This window comes from Acyrthosiphon pisum, chromosome X, assembly GCF_005508785.2.
Source record: "Acyrthosiphon pisum isolate AL4f chromosome X, pea_aphid_22Mar2018_4r6ur, whole genome shotgun sequence".
Lineage (NCBI taxonomy): Eukaryota > Metazoa > Arthropoda > Insecta > Hemiptera > Aphididae > Acyrthosiphon > Acyrthosiphon pisum.
In genome coordinates, this window is record NC_042493.1 from 27,508,622 (window position 1) to 27,522,622 (window position 14,001).

Genomic DNA, 14,001 nt, shown 5'->3' on the forward strand with positions numbered 1-14,001 from the left:
ATGCGTTGCCTATTTAGTATTCGGTGTATGATGTTCTAGATTTATCTTCACTTTTCCATTGCTCGGAATAAAAATTCTGATTCACAGCAGTATATTATAAGTATACGCAAGTATAGACAATCCACTTGCGTTAGATCGCGGACTCCGTGCTGTTTGTACGTATGCGTATGATTTAACTCTAAAGTATTAAAGTTATACTAAGTTTGTCGTTTTTACTTAATTCCACCTATAGTGGATTAATATAATCAATTAATACAAAATCCCATCCTAACATAACCGTACTTTAATCCAATTAATAAAAAAAACAAAATTTAACCCTTTTTAAATTAGACCATCTTCTTCCCAGAGGTCTAATCTACACACAAACATTCATTTATATGCATATATATATATATTGACAAAAAATAATAATACAAATCAACAAATATGCCCGATTAACCAATAGCAACCAATTATTATTCTTATTTAGTTTAATCACCACCACCACGTCATTTTCCTCTAACCCCGTAACTTTCTCAATTTTTTCTTTCATAATATTATCCTTTTCCTGACAATAACAAACACAACAAAAACAGAATTAGCCAAATCGGTTCAGCCGTTCTTGAGTTATAAATAGAGTAACTAACACGACTTTCTTTTATATAACATATAGATTTAATCTAATAGTTGTGTAACCAGTATATCTACAACAATGGTCCATAAACCTATAAACAAATGGACAACGCTTCCCACACCGCCCTGCCCTTGTTTAATCCAAACGACATAACTGAGAGAGAAAACATAACATATGAGAGCATATGAGAGAGGAAAAACATGTTTTTGCACACTGTAACGGCCCAAAACCTCTCTCTTCTCTCTTAACAATCCCGTCTGGTGATTTCTCTCTCTATGCGCTGTCGATTTAAGTCTATGCCGTGCATAAGCACAATTTCAACTTTTGGTTTGGGGGGGCTGAATATAATAAGGCAAGCAGACTATTGCAATATAGCATATTAAAATTGTATGCCCTAGGTTTTGGGGGCTTAGCCCCCCCCCCCAATCTCCCCATTTTGCGCTTATGATGCCGTGGTCCTTAGGTATACGTGACATCGATTACTTCTCGTCTACTATACTACGCTCGGACCATCTTGTCCGATCAAGTGCTCAACATTCGTCTAGAATACTCCACCAACGGTAAGTTGTTCCTTGGACAGTTGGACCCATATGAATGAAACAGTTGATGGTACTCCCGTCTGCCATTAAGCACGGCGGGATACCATTTGCATTGTGCTGCTTTAATATAATTACTATCTGCTAGACGGTGTTGGTTCTCGTTCGTTCGCTTTAAACTATCGTCGATATGTCGAACACTATCGTTGTTGGGCCAGCCGTCTTGCAGGACATATTACCATGGCCGGTGCCATTGACATTTTGTATGTATGTCATGTTTATGTTAATCAAATGTTAATTGATATACAGTGTACACTGCGCACCCACCCATAAAAATCGTTTGTCGATATTGGTTTTGTGTCTTGGTGGCCTACTACAGTAAGCTACAGTACAAGTGATGAACTATTCATGGCTTGTATATATAGGGTTGCCAGCTTTGAAAGATAGCAGATCTAGAGTCAGGCCCAAAAAAAAATTATAATCAGCAAACTATTATACGCCTATGTATAATGTATACCTAACCTAGCTTAGTTTATAAAGTGGAAAAATAATTATTGAAATGCAAAAAAATATTAATAAAATCACATATTTTATTATTAAAAATACAATAGGTACATGTATATAATGTTTTAAAGCAAATACTTGTTCTACAAAAGCGACAAAAGCTACTTATAGGAATTGAAAATATTATTTATATTTTTTGTTGCTTATAGTGAAAACTATACCTATATAATTAGTGCTAATTTTACGAAAACTCCCGAAAAATAATTCACTTAACCCGTAGCCCTTAGATTTATATGTAAAACCGGATTATCTGCGTGAAACGTAGAGAGGCTTCAACCTTAAGGTACTATTACTTGTTTAGGATTTATAGTCGTTTTTGACGTTTCAAACATATACGTGTGTGTTTTACCTCCTTAAGTTAATTCATTACCTATCGAAACTCCACTCCGATCTATTTCGAGCATTGGTTGTGGTGTGCATACGTAGTGGTTGTAGTGTGTCTACGCTTACATTGTGAGGTTAAAACTGTTATAAATCCACAGATAATTACATTTTTTCTGGTAAATAATATAACTCCATCAGTAAGAATGTGAGAAGATATATCTGGATTTAAAACTATCTGAACGTCATCAATTTCACAATACCACAATGAATCTTGTTTCACCATTTCCTTGGATGACAAATTTCAGTGCCGTCCTTAGGATTTGCGTGGCCCAGAGCGAAAACCAATTTTTAAACCAATTTTACCACTTTTTTCTAACCCGAAGCCTCCAAATGTAAGCAAAAAGCGCGAGGCCCAGGGCCTGGGCCCTGATCGCCCCCCCCCCTAAATACGGCCCTGACAAATTGACATGAATAAGTAAATTATAATTATATTTTTGGTATTTCAGTATTTTACCTAAATAGTTTTGCCATGAACATTTATCCAAACCTAAAATATTTTGTATTTATTTTCTTATCTAGTATAATGCCTATAAAAATTTAAAAATCATTTAGTACGTTTATAATATGATATACTCATAGACTGGCCTAACTTATATTGCCAATTGCATTCTTACAATAAGTGTCATAATAAAATAATATGTATTATTTTATGTTTCATGTTTATTGTACTAAGAATTTGTACTTAAAATATGGGTTGTTATATCACTGTCCTATATGTTTGTGTTTATATATCCCTCATTTTTGCTATATGTAAACCACCTAATAAAAAGGAGTTAATAAGGTTAGTAATCGGTAAGTAACTATGCAGTTTTAACATTTGATTTTCAATTAAAATATTAAATTTTTGTTTCTGATTTGGTATTTTTATTGTAGTTTCTTGCTCTTACTTATAGATTAAATATTACAATAATTTATTTCATACTGATCAATAAATTGGCTTACAGAGAAATTGTCATTGAAAAGCATTATTTTGTTGAATTTGACAACGCCAGAAAAACACAAGGTGACTTAAAATTTTTTTTTTTACTTAATGACATATAATAATTATATTTCAGATTAGAGATGGAACAAGATAACACTGTCGTTGTCTTAGTAGGTCATGTGCAACAACTCAGCAGATAGATTTTTGAGAAGGGCTGCACACGTCTTGATGTACAAGACATAATAGACAATATCCAAAGATAAAAATATTTTATAATTTTTTCAATTTTGTAAATTAATTTACATGGTTTGTTTTTGATAGGATGGTCAATAAGTTGTACTGTTTATGTTTGGATTGGATTACCATAGTCAACTATAATATTTTACCATCAATTGATAATACAATACGGTATGGTTTATCAGTATGGATATTTTATATAATATTTATATTGTTATTACTTTTTAGTTATTATAAATATGGTAGCCGGTATAAGTTGAATTAATATTATAAAAGTATAACAAAATAATAAAAATTGTTATTCTTTATTATAAAATGTTGTCCAAATGTCAATATAAAATAAAAGCTAGAACCTCATTTTAAATTTTCAATCCTAAGTTATAAAGTTCAACATTTTATACATTTTATAGCTACAAAATCAATTTTAAATTTTAAATTTGATACATTTTGTTAAAAATCAAACTTTAAATGATCATAAAAAAAAATTGTGCCTGTATTTTGAATATTTTGGATTAGATATTTTAGAGAGAATTTATTTTATCAATAGTTATTTAATTCCACGGGAATAACAATGGCCAAATTACCTAAAACAGTTAAAACGGGATTTTAATTTCTAATGCTTTGTTTATCATTATTACTATAGAAACAAATAAAAAATAAAAATATTATAATATTAATTCAACTCACAGGGTATAATAAATAATAACAATTTAAAATATCCAGACTGACAAACCGTCTCCGCTCCGAATGTTTTTTTCTTATACAATGATATTATATCAATGAATTTGTTAAAAATATTGATGATTCTTATTTGTTATTGTATCTACTATTACACATTTAAGAACCTATTTTTCGCAAGAGTGAATTTAGATTATCAGTTGTAGTAAGAATGGAACATTCAAACATTCAAGCTCCCTGCTTGACTGGTCGCTGAGTCGTGGTCCTGAGTAGGACCGCAGGCGGAGACACCAGCTACAACCAGTCGGACGGAGGTGTTATCTTCGAGTTCGCACCATACAGTACCAAACTCTTTTCCTCATAAATCTTATACATTGTGGAACATTGTTAATAAACTATTAACATTGTATTATATTAATTATGTCATTATATGATAACGACCTCTGGTTTGTACTAGTCATCCAAACTCCTCTCACAGTACCACAGCAGCATTGCGTCACATTATGTATGATGTAAAATAAATGGATAATATTATTTACTCCAATGAGGCCGCGTTCTCCAATTATTCATCAATTTCATCATTGGAGCTAAAATTAAAATAATTTTCAGTCAATAATGTCCATGTAAAAATGTATTGATCTAAAATTTATATCATGAAGATTTTGATGATTATACATCTAAAAAATAATAAATATTAAATAATAGAAATAAAAAAAAAATTATGTATTTAAAAAAATATTCATGCAAATTCATACATGTGTCTCAGGCGTACCAAAATACATACCAAAATGTCTGTAAAAATAACAAACTATCTGCCTTTATTCAGCAGACAGTGCAGCAGTTGTGTAATTTCTTCTGTAGTACAGCAAATACGGCATACACAGGGGTTTGACTGACATAACTTCTTTGTCGGTGACAAAACGTACAGACGTGTCATCAAACCGTAACCATCAACCGAGCGCCACATAGAATACATCAGCAAAGTAGTGACCTTTGTTTGCCTCTTTACCATTATGATAAACAACTTGAAATACAAACAAAAAATATTTTAAATTAATATTGAATATGTAAAATCGTAATAATCTGTTTTTATAAAATATTTAAGCATCAACCATATTTGTTTAGAATTATGATGTATGAATAAAATTAATTCTATAACACACAAACTTGAAATATTATATCAGCTAATCTTAATAGTTAATACACTCATTCAAAGAATACAATTTTACAAACACTTAAATAAAATGGGAAAAACAGTATAGTCGGGAATCACATCAATTGTTAAAAAATACTAGTTACGATTTGTTAGTTTTATAGAAAAATTCTAAGTATAAAACCAAAGATGATATGCTTGATCTTAGGCACATCTATAGAACAAAATAGTCATATGGGCTTAAATTAAACGGGGTGAAAATATAATTTGGCTGGGAATGAAATATAAAAAATAGTGTTAGTTACTGTTTCAGCTATTTCTTTAGAAAAATTCATAGGCAGAAAAATTCCATACACACAAACTGAAGATAATATTATACCCGTTCTTAGTACACCCATACAACAAAATATAGTTAAATAGGCAGACTTAAATAAAACGGGGTACAAATATGATTTGGCTGGGAATGAAATATAAAAACTAACATTAGTTACTATTTCAGCTATTTCTTTAGAAATATTTCTAATATAGGTAGAAAAATTCCATACACACAAACTGAAGATAATATGCCCGTCCTTAGCACACCTATACAACAATATATAATTATATGGGCCGGTTTAAATAAAACGGGGTTTCAATTGGCCATGCATAATTACGTTAAAGATGTGTTTACCTGCAAAGAGTGTATACTGTCTAGTTTTCACGTTAATCTTGGAATTTTTTGATATAAGCCCTGCAAAAAAAAACATTTTTAATTAAATTATTTAATGTTGATATAATATAATATACTTGAAATAAAGATTATATTGACGGTGATTTGTAAAAAGAGCGTATACAACGAAAAACCAAAAATGAGTTTTTGGTATCAAAATTTTTAGTAAAAATAGGCGTATAATCTATCATTAGGGTTGTTAAAAATATTGAGGATAAGTTCTCCATACAGCAGATATAAGAAACCCATACGCCCTAAAAATATAAATATATTTATACGAAAGATGTTAAAAGGGCGTTTACCACAGGAATTGTTTGTGGTTTTCTCGAATAAACAATCTAGTTTTGAATTAACAAGTTTTTATCAAATTAAAATTAAAATTGTTATTATGTGACAGTTAATTAAACGTCAGATGGTCTACAAGTAATGATAATTCTTGCCATTGTTTTATTGATAAGAAGTTTGAGGGAAAATCAGTTATCCCACTAAATAATCATAGACTGGTAATTAATGTAAAATAATACTATATACGTACAACGTCGAGTGTACTATATTATATTAGTAGGTAATACTAATATAGTATTTTGTTTAAGTTTTTCGTTTTTAAAAAGTGGAGTGAATATGTGCTCATCTAAAAGTAAAATGCTATTAAGCTTAGCTAAAAAAACTTCAACAAATATGAAAGATTCTTCTGCAACAAATAAAAATGTCAATAATATATTTTATTTTGATGAGTTAAATAGTATTGACATAAATGGCATTGACAACTTTGTTCTTTTAGATGATAATATTGTTTTAGCTAATAATAATGACTGTAATAAATGAAAATCTAAATTATACAATAAATAATGGTATATCAGACAGTATTTCATTTGATGAACATTTGTCACCAGCTAAAGCAGTTGAATGTATTTCTGAGAATAGTACATCAGATAATGTTGTTCACCAAAGTGAAGCTGGTGATTCAGATAATGTTATTCACCAAAGTGAATCTGGTGGTTCAGATGATAATATTATTGTTATGGTTGACCCTTTATTGAATGTAGAAGAAATAGATGACTATGGAGTAAAAAAAAGAAAAATAGCTGCTAGAGAAAATAAAAAAAAATCTAAATTATGTGGTGAATCTTATACAACACTTAAAAACGATGGAAGTATTCTAACAGTTGAAAAGCAAATTATTAAAGAAAACCCTTGTTTAGGTAAAAAATGTACTAATGAATGTAATACTATAACAGAAGAGGAAAGATTAATAATATTTAATAGATATTGGAAAGAATTTGATCATACTAGGAAACGAGATTACTTGCTGTGCTGCATGGAGAGGCAAGATGTGAAAAGAAAATATGTTACTCATGTAAGTAACTGTTGTAATATATACAAGTATTATTTTTCTTTTAATGACACAGCCAAAGTTGTTTGCAGAAAGTTCTTATTAAATACATTGAATATAACTGAAAAGTTATTAAAATGTACAAGAGACAATACAGTTAATTTATTTTCATCGAAGACTGATAATAGAGATAAAAAATCAGCACATAACACAACATCTGAAGTAGTTATAAAAAGTGTTAATACATTTATAAACAAACTACTAGCTGTACTTTCCCACTATTGCAGAGGTTCCTCTACTAAAAAATATATTGGTAGTGAATTTCAAAGCTTAGAAAATATATATAGAATCTATGTTAAAGATTGTAGTTTAAATAATAATATAAAAACAGTTTCAAGTACAATATTTAAAAAAATATGGAGAGATCAATATAATATTGGTATACATGTTCCTAAAAAAGACAAATGCACCCACTGTGAAGCTTACAATAACAAAGAAAATTTAACTCAAGATGATAATATGATCCAAGAAAATCATCTAAAAGAAAAACAGTGTACCTATGATGTATTCAAAAGTGATCAAGAACGCAGTGGAAAAGATGGATTTCTATGTTGTAGCTTTGATCTCCAAAAAGTATTGAATACATCTGCTGGTAATAGTATGTTATTATATTACTCTAGAAAGTTAGCCTATTATAATTTAAGTGTATATGAAAGCAATTCAAAAGCAGGATTTTGTTAATTGTGGTCAGAGGTTGACGGTCTTAGAGGATCCAATGAAATAAATACAATCATATTTTCATATTTGAAATCTGTTGATGAAAGAGGTATTATTCAGGACATAGCTTTGTACTGTGATAGTTGTCCCGGACAAAATAAGAACCATAAAATGATTTCAATGTTACATTATTTTCTTTCAAGATGTTCAAAAAACATTAAAACTATTACTATAAATTATTTACTTCCTGGTCATACCTACATGCCAGTAGACTCAATACATGCATGTATTGAGAAAAACATTAAAAAAAAAAAATAATTGTCAAATCAAATTTAAAGCAATAAGAAGTATTATTTTGGTACAAAATGAATTGAACAAAATTAAATTTAGTTACTCATTTGAAAAACTGAATTATAGTATTATTGATTTGGAAGCAAATAAACGCTTAAGATCATCTGATTCAACTTTAATATCTAGTCCTAAACAACTATATACAAATAAATTGGCTTTAAATCCGGAAAAGTATAAGGACCTGAGTAACTTATGTACAAACAATTTTATTCCTCAATGTTACCACCAAGAATACTTAAAACTCCCATATAAATCTGCATTAAGAGATAATCTCCCAGAAACTGATGATGAAGATGACTAAACTGGATCAAAAATATAGTTACCAAGTACATTTTAAATATAAATTGTTTTTATTATTAACTTTTATTATGAATTAACTATTTGAATTTGTTTTAATACCAATACATTTGTCGTTTTATATTAGTAAAATAAAATGCTAATAATTTGTTATACTTCTACAGGATTTTGTATCATGTCTTTAAATATTCATGATTTATTTTTTTTTAAATTTGTGATAGTTATATTATATTTCTTGTTTTTATATTATTATAATCATCATTTTATTATGATACTCATCTTATTTTTAAACTATTACCTTTATTAACTAAGGTTGTTATACTTTTATGGAAATACTAATTTATTGTAATACCAATACATTTGTTATTTTATATTAGTAAAAAAAAAATGCTAATAATTTGTTATACTTCTACAGAATTTTGTATCATGTCTTTAAATATTCATGATTTATTTTTTTTTAAATTTGTGATAGTTATATTATATTTCTTGTTTTTATATTATTATAATCATCATTTTACTATGATACTCATCTTATTTTTAAACTATTAACTTTATTAACTAAGGTTGTTATACTTTTATAGAAATACTAATTTATTTGATTTTTTAATGTTATATATTTGTTTTTTATAATATTATTAGTAAATTAATTTATTTTAATTGCTTTCCAAACATCTTAATTCTTAAATGATAGTACAAATAATAATATTAATAATTACTGATTATTATTGTTATACTAAAAACAATGAATTTTATAAGTTGTACAGAGGTTTTCAAAAAATTTTTCACGCTAAAAAGGCGTATACCACTCATAATGACTTTTAACAATAAGGCGTTCAAAATATTAAACTGGTATAACGGGCGTATACCACAGGAGTACATGTTTAACGAATAGGCGTTCGAAAATCTATATTATAAAAGGGCGCATACCACGACTACTATCACTTTGAATGATAATAATATAATTCACATATGTTTAAGCATTTTAATGATAAGTTTTATCAAATTATCAACATGCCTACTTTATGAAGGTATATCCGAGATCAACCGATTTCAACGTTATCATTTTTAAAAACACTATTTTGTTCCTCCTGAAAAATGGGTATTTGTGGCAAGCGCCCTTTTTACAAAAGACCGTCAAATTATTATCTATTACATTATATTAAACGAACAATGAATATTTTTGCTTAATTAATGTACATGCTAAATAAATAATCAATTTGTGACTATTACATTATTGTAATCCAGCAGTGTTCTATATACAGTAGAAGCCGCTTACTAGGAACACTTTTGGACCAACATGAAGATTGTGGTTTATTTATTATGAAAAAAAAGTATAATTTTAAAAATAGTAACTACCTAATATGAAATTTTTTTATGTTATGTGAAATATTTATTTATCGATATCGTTTTCCCTCGTTCATATTGGCGCAGAGTTTAAAACCACACTTATGTTGCACTAAAATTGGCTTCCCCTGCTCTTCGTGTGTTTTAATAAAATAAAGTGACAAGTGGAAATCAGTATCAAATATCAATTGTAACAACATAAGATAATCTACATTGTTACGTAATTACATTAGGTACATTTGTTAACGGCTTAACACTGAATAACCGGATTTTGACGTCAAAATTGGCCCTTATTGTTTCAATTAACCGATGTGCTGTTTCAATAATCTGATTGTATTAATTATCCGTGTTCCTAATAAGCAACTTCTAGATACTGTGTCAGTGGCATAGACAAGGGGGTGCATGGAGGTCATGGTCCCCCCATTGGTTTTTTATTACCTTAGTAAAAAGTTTTGAGCGGGTGAGGGATTTTCACATTTTCCAATTTTCCCATTTAGCTATATCGTTTGTTTCTGATCCCTCCCCCCTTTCAGAAATCATGTCTACGTCACTGTACTGTGTTATTAAGTTTTAGTAATGAATTATAATTATATTCTTACACTTTGTTCTTTATATTACCTAATGAAATTTACTTTTGTTAAATACAATAAATTGTTTATTGTTTAAATGTTAATGTTCATTATTATTTATATACAATATACACAAAAATACTGAAAGATGTAATTTTCGTTATTCTAACCATATAATATTGTTGTTTAGTACATGCAAACTGTCAGATAATAGTTTTGATTTTCCACTTTAGTGCACTAGTTAAGTTTCAATAAAAAAAACTATAAGTAGACTTTAAGTGGACAGGGGCAGAGTACTTCATACTTGATGTAATAATAATTATGAAACTAACATTATTTGTATGACACTACACTAAATTACCTCAACGGTTTCTTGATCTGGGGGCCATTGATCACCAAGAGACAAGCTCACATTAAGGGACAAGCGTAATCTACATTTACTTCCACTTTTGAGGGCATCAACAATTCTCGGTGAAACATATATAGGAGAAGATGGATCTTCCATAATAACCCGGATTTCATCCAAATATTGTTCAAATTGAGTAAATGATTCAAATGCTGCCATACAACCAGTTCTTTTATAAGTCTGGACATAGGGCAATGGAGTTTTGGTTGGCGATTCAATATTTCCATAACCATTAGCTCCAGAGTTGATCTTATTTTGTTGACTATACACTATAAGAATAGATATTAAATTATACTTATTAAAATAGTTTTAGTAAAATACTATTATAAGCTTACTGGTTTGGATGAGAAGAAGGCAAAAGAAATTGTGTTTCTTTAGACAATTCCAAATGTTGCAAACATGTAAAATCATATATGCAAACATGTCTTACATAAATCTAATCAAACGTCAAGATATAATTACAATTAGGTTGCTGAATATGTTAAAGTATATGTAATTATTATTTCAATAACTTATATTACCTCGAATGCGGCATTGCAGACTTCACGGTTTGAATGGTAAAAAAAGTCTTGAAGAATATCAAATATAAGTTTCAGACTAGATAAGTTTTTGTAAGTTTTCTGGATAAAAATCACGACCATACTTATCAACTACAGATATAAATATTGTTTCCATGTGGTTACATCTTAATTCATATGCTAGTTGGTATGCAGCAATGAGTACCTATAAAATTGGTTGTATAACAAATTTAAATGATTGATTTTTATTGAAATCCTAGGATTAGAAAGATAAGGATTTTCTTCTAGTTAATTATATAAATCTTAAAATAAAACGTAAGAAAAAACACTTCCACTTTAAAAATACCTATAAAATGTAACTAAAATATTAGTTAAAATCAAATTACCACTCAAAGTTGTAACCAATAAAAATATATTAGCAAAGGTATAAATATAATATTTATTATTTTAAAATGGCTAATTTTAATTCAATAATGTACTATTTTGTACCGTATAATAATTTACAATCTATTTTCTAATCGTATTTCATGTAACTTTTGACTACTATTATGTTTATGTGTAAAATATCACACATTTTAAAAACAATGTCTTCCTTCCCTTCAAACCTTGATTAAAAATGTACAACTTTAACAGAAGTTATAAGAACTACAAATTAAATGTTTAAAACAATGACGGAATATAATATGTATATTATGTAAATTTGATTCATTTTAATTTGCTATAAGTTTTAAAATCCATCAATAAAATAACTTCAATAATACTCCTACAATAAGTTCAAAGTTGATTTAAATCAACAAACTATTTAGTTAAATACTTAGGTACATTTAATTTATAGAGGGTTTGCGTCCTATGATAATAAATCAGATAAATCAGGCTACTCTAGATAATACTAGATAGTAAATTAATAAACTATTCGATACTATGTATTTAATCAAATCGGTATTGAATGTATTTTTTACAGATAATACTATTATTAAAAAAAAAAATTATTTAGCTCTCCAGTTATATGAATCCATGTGTTTAATATTGTCGGAATATACAATTATAATGGCCAAAATTCTTTAAAATGCTATTTACATCTATAATAATAATTAGTTTAAAATGTAGTATTTTTATTTTACAAATTTTTTTAAGATTATTATGTAAAATGTGCGCATAAATTAAGCAAGTCTGTGTTAAAATTATTATTTCCATTTTAGTGCACTAGTTAAGTATCAATATAAAACTATAAGTAGACTAAAAGTGGTACTTCATACTTAATGTAACAATAATTATGAAACCAACATTATTTGTATGACACTACACTAAGCTTTTGAATATAAATTTACCCAAATGCTACTCTTTAGAGTCAAATTCATGTACCCAAATTTCAAAAACAAATCTTATGAAGTACAAATAGACTTGAAGAAAATAGAAATATGGAATTTGTGTTATAAGTAATATAATGAGCACTTACTAGGTTCAATTTTAAGATCAACAGAGAACTCACCACTTTTTACAATTTTAGTCAGTTTTTTGTTGCTTGAATTCAAAACATTTAAGACGCAATAATAAAACCTAAGGTAACTCATCAATAGTAACTTGTTGTTATGCATACAGTTCATGGTTGGTTTTCGGATAAGTTAATACTTTGAGTGTGTTTTTATTGACTAGCATGTCCAAAGCTTCCCGAACAGATTTTGCTTTCTAAAATTAATATACATTAAGTATAAAAAATTATTGATATAATCATTTATTTGTATCACAACCTCACAATACCCCAATGTCTAGCTTAAGTGTGAAGAAAGGTTCAATATTTTCAGTCGGTTCATTTTCACCATTTATCACTGTGCGAGTACGTAGCTGCCCACAGAATATCTCAGACAATGGAGTTTTGTCCATAACTGTTCTTCTGGTCACCATTTTATGTTTACCACTAACTTAGTAAAATATTATATTAGTTAAATACAAATTTGCAAACTTAAACTAACATTATTTTTAAAAAAAATGAAAAGTACCTACTAACCTTCTATTCATTGTTATTATTGATAACATCTACTTCACCATTGCTTATGTTAGATTTGCTCATTTTAATTAGCTGAAAATAGTATGTTTATTAACAAATGCATAGTGGCAAGAATTTCTAACTTACTTTGGAACTAATCTAGTTTAGCGGCTCCTTGAATTTTCTACTTTTTTTTTTTTAAACATTTGTAATTTGACGAGTTTAGAACGATGGTGCAAAAATAAATTTGCGGAAATGATTATTTTTGAAGTTACGGACTTCCGAAGTTCGCTATTTTCGGTGTTTACTCATGCGCGCAACGCTCTATTTTAACGCTCTTAATAACAAATTTTTAAATATTTTTTCAGCAACATATGTAATTCGACAAGTTTAGAACGATGGTGCAAAAATAAATTTTCGGAAATTATAAGTTTTGAAGTTATAAATTTGCGAAGTTTGCTATTTTACGTTAATACGCTTAGGCGCGTAAAAAAATATTTTAACGCTCTTTTAATGTGGGCAGTGATTACACGGCTAGCGGCATTCGTCGCTACGCTCCTCGGCGCCTTCGCTACGCACCGCAAATCGAAAATATCCCCCGACTTGCTATGCAACACCACCTTAAGTAAGCTACAGGGTAAGTTATGTCGTAGAATATGGGCAGTGATTACGCAGTTAATATAAAA

The 14,001-nt window shown here is 28.6% G+C and overlaps 2 protein-coding genes across 8 annotated transcripts in view; one reads left to right on the forward strand and one right to left on the reverse strand.

Annotated features, from left to right (window-relative positions):
• Positions 1 to 3,387, forward strand: part of LOC103307981 (ATP-dependent DNA helicase pif1-like) — a 4,607-nt gene extending 1,220 nt beyond the window's left edge. The window contains exon 3 of the mRNA XM_008180544.1: positions 3,341 to 3,387. Coding sequence (XP_008178766.1) covers positions 3,341 to 3,387 — 47 coding nt within the window. The remainder of the gene's footprint in view (positions 1 to 3,340) is intronic.
• Positions 3,388 to 3,979: 592 nt separating this feature from the next.
• On the reverse strand, positions 3,980 to 13,995 carry LOC107882517. Of its 7 annotated transcripts, none has more exons than XM_029485168.1 (9): positions 13,337 to 13,995; positions 13,090 to 13,246; positions 12,821 to 13,017; positions 11,335 to 11,536; positions 11,149 to 11,185; positions 10,769 to 11,082; positions 5,758 to 5,817; positions 4,719 to 4,958; positions 3,980 to 4,521 (listed from the first exon to the last, which is right to left on the reverse strand). In XM_029485168.1, the coding sequence occupies exons 4-7, from the start codon at positions 11,452 to 11,454 to the stop codon at positions 5,785 to 5,787; spliced, it is 504 nt and encodes a 167-aa protein (XP_029341028.1). In that variant the 5' UTR covers positions 11,455 to 11,536; positions 12,821 to 13,017; positions 13,090 to 13,246; positions 13,337 to 13,995; the 3' UTR covers positions 3,980 to 4,521; positions 4,719 to 4,958; positions 5,758 to 5,784. The 7 variants fall into 7 exon arrangements, with proteins under 7 accessions (XP_029341028.1, XP_029341024.1, XP_029341030.1 ...); XM_029485164.1 differs by having other exon boundaries at positions 13,090 to 13,250; XM_029485170.1 differs by having other exon boundaries at positions 12,788 to 13,017; positions 13,090 to 13,250.
• Positions 13,996 to 14,001: the final 6 nt, after the last annotated feature.

Bases quoted from the DNA above. Each gene is read 5' to 3' on its own strand.
- LOC107882517 (XM_029485168.1), bottom strand. From the start codon at position 11,454: ATGGTCGTGATTTTTATCCAGAAAACTTACAAAAACTTATCTAGTCTG. The intron at 11,186-11,334 runs GTAATATAAGTT...AATTGTCTAAAG, and splicing joins TCTGCAATGCCGCATTCGAG to AAACACAATTTCTTTTGCCT. The intron at 5,818-10,768 runs GTAATTTAGTGT...TTTTTTTTGCAG, and splicing joins CAGATCAAGAAACCGTTGAG to GGCTTATATCAAAAAATTCC.